At 38.4% G+C, this 16,342-nt stretch overlaps 1 protein-coding gene across 4 annotated transcripts in view; it reads left to right on the top strand.

The window, feature by feature from the left end:
• Positions 1–16,342, top strand: part of LOC106964375 (ubiquitin-associated and SH3 domain-containing protein B-like) — an 80,068-nt gene that overhangs the window by 3,673 nt on the left and 60,053 nt on the right. The window contains exon 1 of one of the 4 annotated variants that reach the window (XM_015059887.1): positions 12,763–13,074. The exons of the other annotated variants lie outside the window; for them this stretch is intronic. Coding sequence (XP_014915373.1) covers positions 13,061–13,074 — 14 coding nt within the window. The 5' untranslated portion in view covers positions 12,763–13,060. Of the gene's footprint in view, positions 1–12,762; positions 13,075–16,342 lie in introns of those variants that run through there. 4 annotated transcript variants of the gene reach the window in all.

Raw genomic sequence — 16,342 nt, 5'->3', positions numbered from 1 at the left:
TGTGGGGTGGTTTGGTGGGGGTTTGGGGTTGTGCAAAAGGAGGGGGGGGGGGGGGTGACGGTGCAGCTGGGGACACGGCCGCTGGGAGAGCTCTATCGCTGGGAGGAGTGGCGGACCGGTCAGACGCGGCATCTCTCCGGTTAGCTGCTCATCCTTAAATAGTGCTCGACACAACACCAGAGTGGAACAGAGGAGGGAAATAAATAATTATACTCATAAAAATGTTTGCAAAAATTAAAAAGACCGAAAAAAGTGTCGGAATTAGTCAGGCGGTGAAGCGGTCAGAATTGGCAACAACAGCTGAAGTAGTTGTCTATGGTTATTAAGAGATGTAAATGTTAGCTTCATATTTTACCAAGCAATTTTCTCATCCTTTTTGAGCAGCAAGAATTACTGTTTTATATCTAAGTGTTAAAATTGAATTGTAAATACTTATTTCTAAACCCATGTGGGACGTCAGGGCCCTTGTGTTAGTTACTGACATGTTAAAGAGCAGCTGTCATGCTGGTGAATGTGGAGCTTCCAGGGCGGGTTTAGAGGATGTTCAGGTTCTTTTTATTGATACAAGTTACAAATAAATGATAGTTGTGTACTTTCTTCTCTAAACGGTTCCATGTAACACCATTTCTAGAAATGTCTGCATCCATATATATAAAAAAGTTAGAATAATTAGTTGCTTAGTTATAATTATATTAGAGGCTGAGACAGAATGATTTTAATTGCATATTTTTTGACTTCATGAAAATATAATAAATTAGAACAGCTCAATGCAAGGTATTTTATAAGCTTTCAAAAATGCAGTATGCAAATGTCCTGCTGTCCTGGAGACTCTTAAAAATCCCAGCCTATAGTATGTGGAACATATCCATTTAATGCCCTGACAGTATGATGACAAGTAAAGTGTAGCAGTATAAAGAAAAGGCTGCTAACTTATTAAAATAAGAAGCAAACAGATATCCTTGCGTTTGTGAACATTTTCACAATCAGTCATTTCAGAATCGGCTTTATTGGCTAACATTGTGAGCACAATCAAGGAATTTGACTAGACACTCAGCATACAGACATTAAGTATAAATATATGAACTTTAGAAGTAAAGCAAAATATCGCCATGTTAGAATCACATTGCACCAATTAGAAACTACTTAGAAATGACTTTTTTTTGTTCAAATATACTCCTCATTATATTTTATTTCTTCATTAATACGTTCTACAAGAGAACGTTAAAGATAGCAAAAAGATATCTATATAAAATAATATCACTTCATCAATGAATTAGTTGCAATGAAAACCTGACTAATTTCATGGCTGTGTATTTTCTTTGGGGCCACATGGCTCTAAAGGTTTAAGACATTTTTTAATTTTCTCTCATAGCATGCCTAGTTATATGTTCATCCAGTTTAATCAAAGAAATGTATGTTTGTTCCTTATTCCAGTCACCCTGACTGTGGTACCGGCCTCTTCTGGGTGAACGATTTAAATCTAAAGCCGAAGTTAGAGATTGTGTCAGAGGTTAAGAGAGATGATCTATGGTGCCGAGGAAATGAGTAGGACTTTACCTACACTAAAACTTATGTTGGGGTTTACATACACAGTTAGTGATGTCTGTTTGTTTCTGAGTGTCTTTGGTGTTGTGCAAGATCCTTATTACCAAGAATTAGTTCCAAGTTTAGTGGAGTTTACTGACGTTCATAGTTTTGCTTGCGTTCTCACATTTTGTTTTAGTAAAATTCTGATTCTGTTTAACAAGAAAATCAGCTAAGAAAAAACAAACAATATATAAGCATGAAATTATCAGTTATTGCTTCAGCTATGCTTACCTGTAGGACGGTCTAAGAGGAGAATTGGAGGTGTCGAAGCGCTTTGGGCTCTCTGTTGTAGGTGGGAGACGTATGTACGGTAACAGGACAGCACATTCCTGTTAAAATGTCAGGTTTCTCATAGAAATGAGAATTTGATTAAACCTTTCATTTTCTTTCTTCCACTGTGATTTTAGGTGAAAAACCACCACATTTATAGTAGAAAAAACAACATAAAAAGTCACTGATTTATACATAGGAACACTCTTAAGTTAATACTTTAGTAAAGCACCTATTTCCTTTTTTTTTCACTTTGTGGTACTAGTGACCCTAATTGACAGTAATCAGACAGGAAATGGGTGCAGAACAACATCCAACATCCTTAAACCTCCTAGAACATTGTTGGATAGAAACAAACTGAATGTGTGGGCCATAAGTCCAAATGGTATGTCTGCACATGACTGAAAAAACCTCCATACCCAGGTTGAAGCTCTGTGGTGGTCCCATCATGTTGGGAGGTTAATTTTCTTCAAATGAAACTAGAATTTTTGTGAAGATGAATTCAGTTTAAGCTAGTTTGAAATATCAGTTCTGGTCCAAAAACCTTTTGGATGTTTGCTAGGATGGTGAAACTGGAGAGAGATTCTGTGTCTCTTGCAATGATAATTACGCTAAATGTGGCATTTGAAAAAGTTGGCGTACTTTAACATGTATGCATAACAGGCTGAACCGAGCGCAGGACACACAGCAGTCACCTCGCTCTCGCCTTGGAGGGAAAATGCTGTTTCTCTTTCTCAGCTGACAGCAGTTTAATGACACAGGACGTTCTGAGCTCGGTTCGTGTTTGTCATGTAAAAACAGCAGTCAGTCGCAAATTCCTTTAATTAGGTTAGAGCTCCTTGTGAACGTGCCATTAAATGCATTTGTGCCTAACACTGACAGCTATGTACATTAAGGGAGGAATAATTTGCAAAATCAATACATTTTTGGTTCAGTTCTTTATTCTTCTGTATTATGGATATCATACAGTGACGTAGAATCTGAGGAAAAGAAGATAGTTTGGCATCAGGCCCGTCACTGTGACTGTTCCAAACAGCAGCAGTTCTGTTTTCAGCTGTATATTCTAGTTTGTCACCTCAACATGAGGCAACACAGCCCACGCATTTTAACTTTTAAAGTCAGCACGAAAAGCTCCGTTGTGGCAAGCATGAAATGTGAAATGTACGCAAAAATTGAACATCTAAAATTAACTTGGCTATCCCGAACAGAACGAAAATGTAATTCTGAAGAGCGTGCATGATTAACTCCTTTATTCTTGAAGATGTGCTTGAGGAAGGACTGATGCAGCCTGAGATGAGGAGGTGAGATTATGTGGTTAGAGGAGCAAATGTGAAAAAGAGCTGAGCTGAACAATACGGTATGTTTCTCTGAGAGGATTTGCTTTATGCTAAATAGGATGCAACAAAACAGGGTAAAGTTTTCCTGGGCTGCATAATAGTGTAAAAAACATCATAAAGAGATAAAAACACAGTTAGTGCAATAATATAAAATTCATATTCTCAACAGCAGTTCAGTACTTTCACATCTTAAAGCTGAAGCAGCCTCTTGGTTCTGTTTTTGATCTTGCTGTATTGTTTACCTGACGGCAGCAGAATCAGCAGAATGTTTTCAGTTGTCATGCCAATTGTGAGCAAACTTTTGAAATGCCGTAACAAAGATAAAAACAAAAATGTGAATAAGACGTGTTTCCTAGTTTGGAATTTCATCAGATGTTGGAGCTCGGGATGGCTGCAGTAAACAGGAAGTAGAAGTTGCAAACTAGCATTGAGCACAAATCTCATAAAACTGGACAGACTCCCCACTGTGCAAGCTGAAGATTTGGACTTTCTCTGAGTTCTGTGCCTCTGGTAAGGCACATGCTCCTCGCTGGTTGGACGTGTGAACCACATCAGATTGTGTTCTGTAAATGTTTTTCCATCTCCTCTTTCACTCATCAACTCGTTTTGAGAAGAGCCTAAAACCACCTTAAGCAAGTTTATATATATATATATATATATATATATATATATATATATATATATATACACTCTCAAAAAATAAAGGGAACATTTCACTTTAATTTTGTGTGTGGCTCCAAATCCAGGCCTCCATTGGTTAATAAATTTGATTTCCATTGAGATCTAGGATGTGTTATTTGAGTGTTCCCTTTATTTTTTTGAGCAGTGTATATATAATTTTTTTTTTTTTTACAAAACTGAGGAAGTTACTATCAACTTTTTCTAATGTGATACTTCAGAATGTGCATAATAAACTGTTGATGATCCAACATCTGTTCCTGATCCTGGACACTGCAATAAACCCTTCAGCTCTTCCTCACTATCCTCTGCAGGGCCCACTTGATTGCTGATTTATAATCATAGTGTAACTTGAATATATTGTAAAAAATCTTTCATAAGATTATCTGACAAAGTAAATAAATAAACACCCTTTGTTCCCATCAGATCACAGCTGTAGAAAATCAGTAATGAAAGCTTGTACTTATCCTCCATATCTGCAGACTTCCCTTTTTTCCATTCATTCGGCCATCATTGGGAGTCTTCTGACCTCTCACAGTCAGACATATGCTCCACATTGTGTGTGGTTTGCTGAATGGACACAGAAGATGATGGCAGGCCCCCAGGCAGGTCTGCAGTGGCTCTATACAGACTCCCTGAGGGAAGCCACAACCTCTTTTATCATCACTACAGGCTCTGACATGACGTCTGGCCTCCCTGTACGACCTGAGCACCCCGACCCACTAACTATCCTGAGCATTTTCAGCTCTTTCTTTTGTTGCTATAAAATTCTCAAACATCTCCCTGTTACCAGACGACTACTTTTGGTCTGGAGAACAAGAACATTTTGAATTGGTTGAGGTTGCAAACTTATCCTTACTTCTGCTTGCTATGATTTTTTTAGCTTACAAATTAATAAAAATTAGAAGAACTCCACCTGTTGAAATTTTGTTTGCAGTTTTTATAAAGCATTGACTTATAGACGCCAATAAAATAAACCAAAAAATAAAATTCTGGTGCTGTTAGCAGTCCCCCAATTGTTTGCAACAGGAACAGAAGCGATGTGTTTGAGCGAGAGAGCAGTTGCTGTAAAACAAAACAAAGATTGACTGATTATGGTGATTAGCACATTATATTAGCAATCGTACACTTAGCATGACTAAAACAACAGCCTCCATTTGTATTCCTGGAGTATGTAGATTCTTACCTTGAATGTGAGATTTTCCAAAAGGTTGGCACCATTTTCAAATCCCTAACTTCTCGTTACAGAGGCTGAAACTTAAAATGAGTGGTGGCACCTCGCAACGTCAGACTGGTGCTAAATGCTGTTCTACCCATTCAGTTTACCAGTGTTTCAGAAACTCCTGATCATTCATGGAACTTCTTTTCAAAAACAATTTTCTTTAGAAATGTGGACGTTAACAATAGCGCCGGAGACATCTTTGCTGCTGCAACATGTTTAGCATTGAGATGCCATTTAGCTGATAGGCTTCAAGTTTAGGACAACTTGAAGAAAAGCATAGTTTTTACCAGCATCCTTTCAGATTGTTTTTTTAAGCTAAAATTTGCCCTAAGTAGGAAAAAGACGAGTTGCTTTGTTATCCATCACTGCTGATTGCGGATATCAGCTGTGCATCAGTACAGCTGTACCAGAAACTGTATATAAATACTTAACTGATCCTAAATTTGAGTGTTCTTCATTCGGTTTTTACATTCAACAGTGTAGTTGCTAGCAAAACCCGATGGCTATTATTATTCATGATGCATTCACTGATCAGAAAAAGGATCAGATTTTTCAGTGTCCAGCCAGCTGATCATCAGCCCGGACTAACTGAAAAGCTAATTCCGGTACGCAGCCAATTTCCTGCTGCATTTCTAAAACTGAATTGTTACGACTAACAACACATAGATGGAAACTGGAGAAGAAGTGCATCATCCTGCAACCAGGAAGCGGTCGTGAGTCGCCTGCACACGCTCGTGAAGATAAATCGCTTGAAAACAGAATTGATTTTTTTTTTCACATCAGTCCTCTTCCCAGAGAGCAAAGGCTTCCAGGAAGTCACAAGGTGTTTCTCGTTTACGTGGTAAATGTCAGCCACGTGCATGTCGGCCAACTCTTAATGTAATGATCAATTATACATGAAGCAGAGTCATGCTTGTTGTTTTAAGAGCTCTGTAAATGTCTGACTGGATGAGGGGACAAACGATTTGTTTAGGATTGATGGTCTTTGTCTGCATGAATCCTCGTGGTGCTGCGATGTGACAAAATGTTCACATCGGAGATGTGAACATTTTTTGTTGGATGATTAAGACGTGTATTGTGCATATAAAATGTTCTTAAGACAGTGTTGTATTTTATAAGTCTCTGCCTTTTGGGGTGTTGCAAAGGAGCAGCAGCAGCATAGATTTTTTTAAAACAGCAATACATTTGAGCAGACGGGAAGAAATTCAAGAAGATGAAATGTATGTTTTGAGTGTAGCTGAAACCAAGATACTAACTATAGAACCAGTTATTCTAAAGCATTTGTTAATACAATATAGGGTGTTTTCACACCTGATAGTAGAGTCGTCTTGGTTTGATTGGGAACCAAAATTGCAATATTTGTTACAGCTGGTGCGATTTGCTTTCACAGTGCACTGTGCCAAATGAACCAAACGCTTTGAAAAACCTGTTCCCCCTCCTCACCTGTGGTGGCGCTGCACCAGGAACCACTGAAGGAAACGAAAAAGACACTGAGTGCAACTTCCTTCGTCAGGAAATGTAAACAAAGCCAGCTATATTTTCATCTGATCTCCTTTTCATTCCACTTCTGACCATGAGCCATTTCTCTCGCTATTGCCAGACTTGCATATTTGTTTTGGTTGTATTTACCCAGAATGCCGTGTGCTATAGTCCATTTCCTGCTTTTGAAGTATTCTCTGGTCTGCTGGGCATTCACATACGCATTCAAACCACACCAGAGTTCACTTCAGCCGAACCAAGACCGAGATTTGTGGGCGGGCCAGAGTTAGTTTTTTTGTTCTGCATCAGAATTCGGTGACACATTCACACCTCCACAAACCAACTGGACTTTCTACACAAACACACTACAGGTGGATTAAAGCAGACTAAATACCTACAAAAAACATCTGTAAGTATTTACTTTAAAGCAAATTCTTGCACATTTCACATATTATATTTGTGAATATAATATGTGAAAGAAGTGCATTATAAGAAATGCATATGGATCATTCTTAAAATGTAGATCTATAAATAAGTAACATTTATTTATGATATTAATGGAACAACTACTTACTATAAAATGATCTATTTGCCTAGGCAATGCTATAATTGTCATAACTAACAATAGTTGTCATAATTGTGTTAAACGATTTGTAGTTCAGTAGACTATTATCTATTGGACTCACATGGACTTTAACGTGTTTATCTTATCAATGCGCCCCCTGGTGGATTCATCACGGACAAAAGATTAATACACATCTTTTATGAGATTAACTCAAGGTGTTATTGGACTGGATCAGACTGTGTCCCATGTGTTCATTGGGAAACATTCATTTATTTCTCCATCTTCCCTCGTGTTTAATTACTGTTCACAGGCATATAAATGTAATAGTTGTTGTTGTTTTTTTCTCAGAAAATAGTGAAACAAAATGTGAATCAACCATTATTTGTGACTTTTGTATTGTATAACATTTTTACATTTACAATGAAATACAAGAAGAAAAAAAATATCTTTTAGCATGTGCGCCAATGAGCCGACGCTACCAAGAAAATCCAGAAACGGACATGTATTCCGCAAATTATCTGGAGTTATGTGGCACGAATAAGTCAATCTGCGAATACTGAACAGTGAATAGGTGGTCGTCCACTGTGCTTTAATGCTTTTTATGACTGACATCCATTAACTTTTTGTATTCGAACATTAAAACAGATACAGTGCTGTCGCTAACAAAGGGCCAACCTGGACCTTTTAGGGCATCATCTTGAAAAAAAAACCGTTTCTATGTTAAATCAACATGCATCTGTTGCCTGCTAACGTTCTGATGAATAGACTGTCACTTCCTTTGTAGATTATGTTGAATTTATTTTTATACCAGCTGCTGTCCAAACTGACACGCAGAAAGACTAATCTCCTGATCTGGATCTGAACACAGTGAAAGGTCATAAATGCCGATATTTAACTGCAAACTTTGTCTCCTGTGACACAGCTGGGAGCAAACTAAACACATCGCTCAGCTCTTAGGCCCCATATATTTTCTGATTTGAAGGAGGAAAAGGAAAATGTTCAGAATGCTAACTCAGTTTCATCTGTATGAGCCGCATATAGCATGGGAACTCTGAAGCGGTGTGGAGTTGCTATCTCATGAATTATTGAATCATTTCCTTTTTTTTTTTTTAGCTGGGTGCCTTTGAAGTGCAGATGATTGTGAGCCTTTTGCTACATTAGCAGCATTCAGAAGATGGTTTCAGCTTAATGGGAACGCTTTTACAAAATTTTAAGAATCTAATTTATTTTCATTCATGCATTTGATGTACCATCATCATACGGCTGCATCGTACAAGGTTAGATAAATGTCACTAGCCTCCTTCCTGAAATAGGAGAGGACGATCGCTGCCATCATTTATTGGTGCACTTCAGCATGGGGATGGTATTGTAGTCCATTTGAGGCTCTGTCCGGAAACAGACAGCACTATCAGATTATAGGCTCATTGTCTCTACTCAAATGTCTCACTGAGGCTGGAGGAAATGAAAGGTAGTCCCACTGCTGACTGAGGAGGCCAGTCTGCATCTCATGCTAACGGTGGTGGAGCAGCAAGAAAGAATCTACATGCAAACTTGCTGAAAGTTTTAACTTATTTGACCAATTTAGAAAAGTTGTTTCATTCTCCCATGAACAAGGACTCACATCGGCTTCCAGTCTGTAACAAAGCAAAAATTCCTCACTGCAGCCGATTTGAAAGCTCATTGTTGGCTGTGAAACACTGAGTGATGAGAATATAAGGTCTGAAGTTCACCTGGGTGTTTTATGCTCAAAGAATTAAAGTCTAGTTAATGTGACCATATAATTGTGCAAACTGGATTTACAAAAAAATGGAAATATGCCGGTTTAGAAAAAAAACTAAAGTTTTTCAATAAAAAGTTTTTGAGCTGTGATTAGGTGTTTTTTTTTATTATTTGTATAATAAAAAAAACTGCAGTGCTGACACTTTAGTCACAATGACTTCTGCCATTTATTTTCATACACTCAGAAGATTAGAAGTTTTGTTCAGGTTAATGTTTCATGATGTTTGTGACTTTTTTTCTCACTTTGAGGGAAAGCAAACAGTGCTGAGTTCCCAGAAAACAGGAGCAGCTGCTGACATTGAACTAGTTTCTGCTATTTCATCAGTTCACTGATATCAGCTGTAGGTCAGAGGTAAACATGTTTAACAAATTTTAACCAGGCTTAAATTTCTGTTAACAGAAAAAGGAAACTCATTCATGTGTCACCTCGGCTTCATGACACTCCTGTTTGTCATCATAACCATTTTTGCATTGCTTTGGTGTGGAGGTATTATGGCTGCGCCTTTTGTAGTGTCTTTGCCAAAGCACTAAAATCCCCTGTCCAAAAGAGGATAGAGACATTGGAGAAGCAGGAAGATACATTTATTGTATGTTTTTTCAACCATTATAAAATAAAAAAGTGTTTGCCTACAGTAACATTCAAAGACGTAAAATATTTTTTGAAAATTGTTTCCACAAAAATGGATGTTTTCAAACTTTTATTTCTCTTCATTTGCACACCGCTAATGAAAACCCAACATTTAAGATAAAGATATTGCATCATATCAATAATAACCTACAGAAGCGTGGGCTTATTGAAAAGTAGTTTTGATACTTGCTTTAAAGTTACTTTCAAAATTTACTTTTAACCTGACAAATAAACCTTAACAGAAAATATAATCTAGTGTATCATTGTTCGCTTTGAGTGACAAAATCAACATTTTCACTAAAACATAACTTCTTATTGAGCGTATTCAGATATTCTTTTTGAAGAGCGTCCCTAAAACATTTGAAGGAAAATGCAGTTTGGGAAAATCGTTACAATTCTTTTTTTACACTCTACTGTCTTTCTTTGGCAAAGCAGCCAGACGTTTTCCTTGCCACTAATTTACTAAAATAAGGAAGACTGTAGATATTAGTTTCTGTGGCAGTTCCATTAATACTGTGTGTATTGGCAGATGTTAACATGCGTGAACTATTAAAAACAGCAGTTATACGTGTTGTAACCCTTGTGTGTTTGAGGACTGAGGCAAATGATACGGGTGTGGCGTCGGTTGGACCCATTTGTAAACACAAGGGTTGAAGGGGGTCTCCACTTAAATATTGGCGGATTTTAGCCATCGTCCTTTGCATAGGTACTTTTCTGATTTGTAGAGAAGGTTGTGTTGGCAATGTGAGTATAGAGACAGTATAGATTTGCGTATCTCGTGTTTTTGTTTGTCTGCTTCTCCTCAATTCGAGTGCCTCACATCTTGTGATGGGAGATCTGATTCATTCAAATTATGAGACACAAACACCTGAACAGAAATGAATCATCATTTCTTTTCATGTAGGCGAGTAATTAGGGCTGCTTACTCTTTTGGAATACCTTGAATAAAACAGATTTTTATCATTTTTTTGGATTTTGAAAAAGGTTTCAGGTAGCCCTGGTATTAAACCCCTCCTGAATGTATTTACTTACTTCCACCGTTGCTTAAATGAATTCATGTCTCAGCATTTGCATGATCTTCAGTTTGATTCATCAGGTCTAGGCCTGCTGGGATTCCCCCTCTGAATGAGACATATTGAATAGGTGAATAAACTCGTCAGTGGGTGGACTACCCTGAGGTTCTCCCCAGACAGTCGGACAGAAAGCTTCACACTCGGCCCTGGGTTTCCCTCCAGCTGACTGGTGACAAATAGCACAACCCCCATTGTTGTATCTAAAACTAAACCACTGGCTGATCAGAGCTCTTAGACAACAGCAGAATCTCACAATGTGTCATATCAAACCTCATGTGTGTGAATGAGTCATTGTGAACCTGACTAATCAAGGTTATACAGATATATTCTCTGGTTACAGTTAGAAATTATCTTTTTACTTTTGCTAGAACTCTTTCCATGTTCTAAGAGTTCCTCTGTATGAATTAATGAAGCTGTAATTCTAATAAATGGTATGTTACACAAGATCATACACAAGGAAGAATTGATGCTGGTGTTGTGTAAGAAGAAAGACAAATCATATGTAATTGTGGTAGTTTTGCGAGAAATTGCAAAGCCGATATAGATAACCTGCATTTCTTGACTTTAGCTTTCTTTTCTAATGTCTATCGGTGAGCTATAGCATCTCAACTTTTAAAGATGTACCCCAGCTGTGTTTGTCACTGCTACAATCCACAAAGCAGGACAAAAAATATTCAGATAGGAGAGCATTAATACAATCAAACACATTCAAAATATCCTACCAAAAATTGCTTGCAAGCAGAACTTTTAGGTTGGTATATAATGACAGTCATACAATCTGGTCATGCTGGTTAAGGGTTCCTCTCTTAAACGTCAGACATCGCTACATGTTGAGCAGAGCTACATGTTGCCAAGCAGGAAAAGCATCTGAAGAAATGTCACAGGAGGTTGGGTCTGCATACTTCTGGTGTACAGGTTTAATTTACTTGTACACTCTGTGGATTATATTCACATTCACATCAATTTTTTACAGAGAGCGTTTAAAGCAAAACAAACTGTACTGTGTCACTACCATGTCTGTGTAGTTTGAGGGATATACTTGGAAAAACATAGGTAGTGGTGAAGCTGGAAATTAAATTATTCATTTTCACAGGGTAAGAGTTGGAGCCATCCAGCTTTTGTATAAAAATCAATATGAACCTTCACAACATCATATTTCAGACCGCGCCTTGCTGCCTCCGCCTGGATACGGGCTCTCACTGCGATCCCGGCACATTTTAAAAATTCATAAACCAATGCAGCTGCCTGCTCGGGCAGAGAGAAGACTCCTTCTGCATTACAACTCTACGTACTTCAACCTCTAAAGGTAGATTTGACTCACTGAAAAGTTTTAAGAAAAGGAAAATTAGAGACTTTTGGAAAGTTCTCCTGACACCCACTCTGACTGACGCAGTCATATCACATTCCTGCTAAGCAACGTTCTTTGTGCTCCCTGTGGTACGTGTCATTTTCATCTGACAGGTTTGTAAGCTTCACCACCAGGTTTTCTCAAACTTGGAAAGAAACAATTAGCAGTAGTTTCACTACAGCACGTCCTCCATGCTCCTCCATGTTTATCTGCCAAGGTTAGCACAGAGTCTGGCATGTTATACATGTGCAGGGAAATTCATTTAGGCTAAAATTAAATGTATTTGCTGATCAAGAAGAGTAACAGTATGAAAACAAATGTAAAAAAGATTAACAATATATTTAATAAAAGTTTTTTTTAGACTTCAGACTAAAAGTGATGTTTGAATCACATTGCATTTTGAGCAATAAAGTCTTATTAAAAAAAAGGAGCTGAATTATTTTATTATCAGCATTTTTTCTTTCATATATACTTTTATACAACAGAACAGGACAATTTTTATGTGATTACTTGATTAGTCATAAGGGTGATTGATTACTTGGTGACTAAAGTCATGTTTTAGAACAGCCCTGTCGCTGCACACAAAACTAATCTGTGAGCCCAGTTGCTGTTTATGTTTTGCATTTTGTAAAGGAGGGGCCCACAGGACGGGGCCTGGGGAAGTAAAGTAGATTTGATGTGGCATTTAATCTCATCCCTAATTTGGTGCAGACTAAGTGTGTGTCTGTGTGTGTATTTATTCACACGTTTTCTGTCTGTAGGTGGCGGTGCATTAATCCGCTAGCACTCCCCCTCCCCTTCCTCTCTTTGCACCCTCTGTGCACGTGCTCATGTGTCGTCCTCAGTCAGGGGCTTCTCCATGTCTGTCTGTGTGTACAGGGTGTGTGTTCAGCGACGGCCGGGCCATCTGTCCCAGTGCTAACTTTGCCAAAGCCACAGTGACTGGAGTGGCTCCAGCAGCCGCCGTCCTCCACCTCCCACCGTCTGCCCCTTGCATTGGTTTCAGCGAGACACGGCAGGAAGCGGCTGCTTCGTCCCAGAACCGCTTCCTCTGCCCTCCCCTCCCTCCCACAGAGCTCCAGTAATCCTGCCAGATGACTGCATTGAAGTGAGCGCTGGTGAAAACTGATTCGATGAGACATTTAATTGTGTCCCTGGTTGAATGTGCTCATTACCTTATTGGTGTTACCGGCCACAGGTAGTTGACGTGAGTTGCACACACTGCTGAGCTGATGCAACCAAGACGTTGATGTGAGATAAAAAGTCACTCCTGCATTTTTATTTCTGTTGACCCAGTGAAGTCATCAGGCATTGCAGCATATCATGCTATTGAAGAAGCAGATATGGATATGATGATCTTATCGGGATGCAGCGACATGAAATTTTGAGCAGACATCAATATCCGATAAGCAGCTGATATGGCTGATCACCAGTATTTACCAATATTTTATCTATTAAATATATTTCACCTCTCGACACCTTGAAAAAAAATTACCACAACACTGACTTCACTACTGCTCCCCGGTTTCAGTTAAACTCCCCACAATCCTTTGCTGCATCTCTATCACTGTCACATGACCAACCCTGCTGAAACAAACAGCAGCAAGATGGAAATAAGTATCAGTTGATAATATCAGTTTGATTTGTCAGACTTATAGAATATGCTTAAAAAAATCACGAGTGCCAGCCGATATGTTGTTACTGCTGACATATAAATCCATAGTTATTCTCTTGTTTTGGTACATAGAAATTTAGGCCAGAAGGAAGCTTTACCGTGTTTAAATTTTCATTCTCAGTAGCAAATAAGCAGAGAGGCAGATGTCCACTTAAACGTTCTACAGAAATTTGATTTAAATATGCTAATTTTCTCTTAAAAGCTACGTTTAAGCTCACTGCAAAACTGGTCAAAACCCAAAGATCAGATTTTTATTCTTTTATGTAGGCGCCATTGCTGAGGAAGACACAAAACTAGTTAGTCTTGATATCAGTGAAGTCTGAGGAAGTGCAGAAATATAAACAGGTTTTGAAAAGCAAAGTCAATTTTTGGAACAAGTCAAGATGTTTAGCTGCTAACAGGAAAGCTGATTGGTTCTGTCTACTGAGGAAGAGTTAATATATACTATGTGTCATTTATGAAATGAACTGTAAATCATTTTGTCTTGGTTTTAAAATAGTAAAGGTTTTGTACACCGACTGCTCCGTCGCACAAGTTGTGTCTTCACCTCTTCTGATACGAACAAGATTTGTTCACACAGCAGGAACTGTAAATGCAGCTTTTTCATGGCGTTCTGAACGGCCCGATTCTGATCTTTTCACCCCACAGATTTGTGCCACTTCCATATATGGTACTAAATTGAATATGTACTGCAAAAACAGCTAACTAAAGAAAAATACAGACATAGCTGAAAATACAAGAACCAAAAAACAAAACTCAGACAAAAGGTAATCATAAAATTCATGACATTATGAAACTAAACACCACTTTTAGTTCTTCTGGGAACAGATCAAACCTGTTTTTTTTTTTCCTTTAATGAAGAACAGAAATTCATCCCTTGCCGTTAAATATTTCTTGTTATAAGGTAATTGTGAACAGATAGGAAACTCTTGTGGCTTCAGAACTTGTGGTTTTGGTTTCATTTCATGTTAACTCAACAACAAAGCAACATTGTAATAGATCATTAGAGGAATGAGCTAAACAGTCAAAGTAAAGCCGTATGCAGCTGTCCTTCTTCACTAGCTGATCCTCTGCATCACATCTGGCCCAAATCAGGTTCTGATCCTTAACATCAGATGCCTCTGCATCAAGTGTTGTATTTTACATAAGTTATGTGCATTTTGTTCCATGGATGCTGTTCAGCTTGTTAGACATATTGTTATTCCCTAAGCACATTTACTCAACTATGATTAATCCACGTGTTCACATGTGCCACCAGACAAGAGAACATGCGAAGCACTTCATCTGATGAGTCTAGGCTTCAGTCTAGTGCAGTGATGTGTCAGTGTGGATTTATTTCAACAGGACATTAAAAGCAGCTGAAGTTGACCAAAGTGCTTCACTATTTATTCACATAAAACTAAGTTTGCACTCACACTTCACTGTGTCAAACAATCCAAATTAATGGGAAAACCTGTTCACCTCCTCGCCTGTGGTGCTTCTGCATCAGAGTTGGATTGAGCATTCATACCTCCCCAAAACGGACCGGACTATAGTTTGATTAAAGCGAACTGAACAAGACTGCTGTGAATGCGCCTTAAAACAAGAGAGACAACAAACAAATAAAGTTAATGAGATACCACCTAGAACTATTAGAAATAACAGAGTCTCATATTCCGCTTTCATCATATGCCAAGGAGAAAAGATGGGTTTTCACTTCAGCATAAATTTAAAAAATTCAACACTTAGCAGTCTGGATATGAATGGATAAGCTATTCTGGAATAAATAGATCCAGATTAGTTCACGTTCAGAGACAGCTTCATGGAATCTCATGGCCTTCTTCAACATCAGAGTCTGACGTCAAAGAATCAAAAGGTCCTATAAAGTCACTCCTAAACTTTATGGGAAGATTTCCCAAAAAGAGTCGAGGCAGTCTGGAGTGAGCCGACGTCATTTTAGACCCGGGAGACTGAGAAGAGGATTTTAGTCAAATACAAATGACTAACATCATTTGAACGACACACCAGTCAATGCTTCTGGTAATTTTATGTAGTTTTTCTTTTAAGTAGTGGTCAGTTAATCTAAACTAAAACTAGTTGAAATCAAGTTTTTACAGAGATCAAAGTCACTATGTAGATCCATGTCTTGATTTTAACTCAAAAACTCAAATGCAGGACGATTGCTTATCCATTCTGGTCTCTAACTTGCAGTTCATCTGGCAGTAAATGCAGTAGTCATGTGTTAGATGAGTAAATTGTATTGCCTTAAACTATTGACGCCTGCTAAAGCTCTGCAGTCAGACCAATCAAGACTGCAAGTAAAAGCCTATAAATTCAAGCATCTCCCTGAGGATACCATCTACTCAGAACCTTCTCCTCTTAGAGCTACTTTACTAAAGTACAGAAGTTACAACATCTACTCAGAGACTAGATCTGAACTTCAGTTCAACTAAGGTCCCAGTGTATATAAGGGTTTCGTCTTTCCGGAGACTCCCTGGGACAATGTACAGTAACACAGGAAAAAGAAGATCAGTTCTATTATTGTGAGTGCGGAAGTTAGCGTCCCCATCCGCCGCACACAACACAATGCTGGCTCGCTATAGCAACAAAGATTCAGAGGACAAACACACACTTCACCAAAAGAGCTGATGAAACTGCCTGAGTGACCGCAGATCCCCTGCACACTCTGAAGGCACAGCGATCACACACACACACACACACA

This window comes from Poecilia latipinna, unplaced genomic scaffold, assembly GCF_001443285.1.
Source record: "Poecilia latipinna isolate Pla-1442-1.1 unplaced genomic scaffold, P_latipinna-1.0 Scaffold1666, whole genome shotgun sequence".
Lineage (NCBI taxonomy): Eukaryota > Metazoa > Chordata > Actinopteri > Cyprinodontiformes > Poeciliidae > Poecilia > Poecilia latipinna.
The sequence above is the reverse complement of the archived record's forward strand: the minus strand, read 5'-3'. Positions and strand labels throughout refer to the sequence as shown.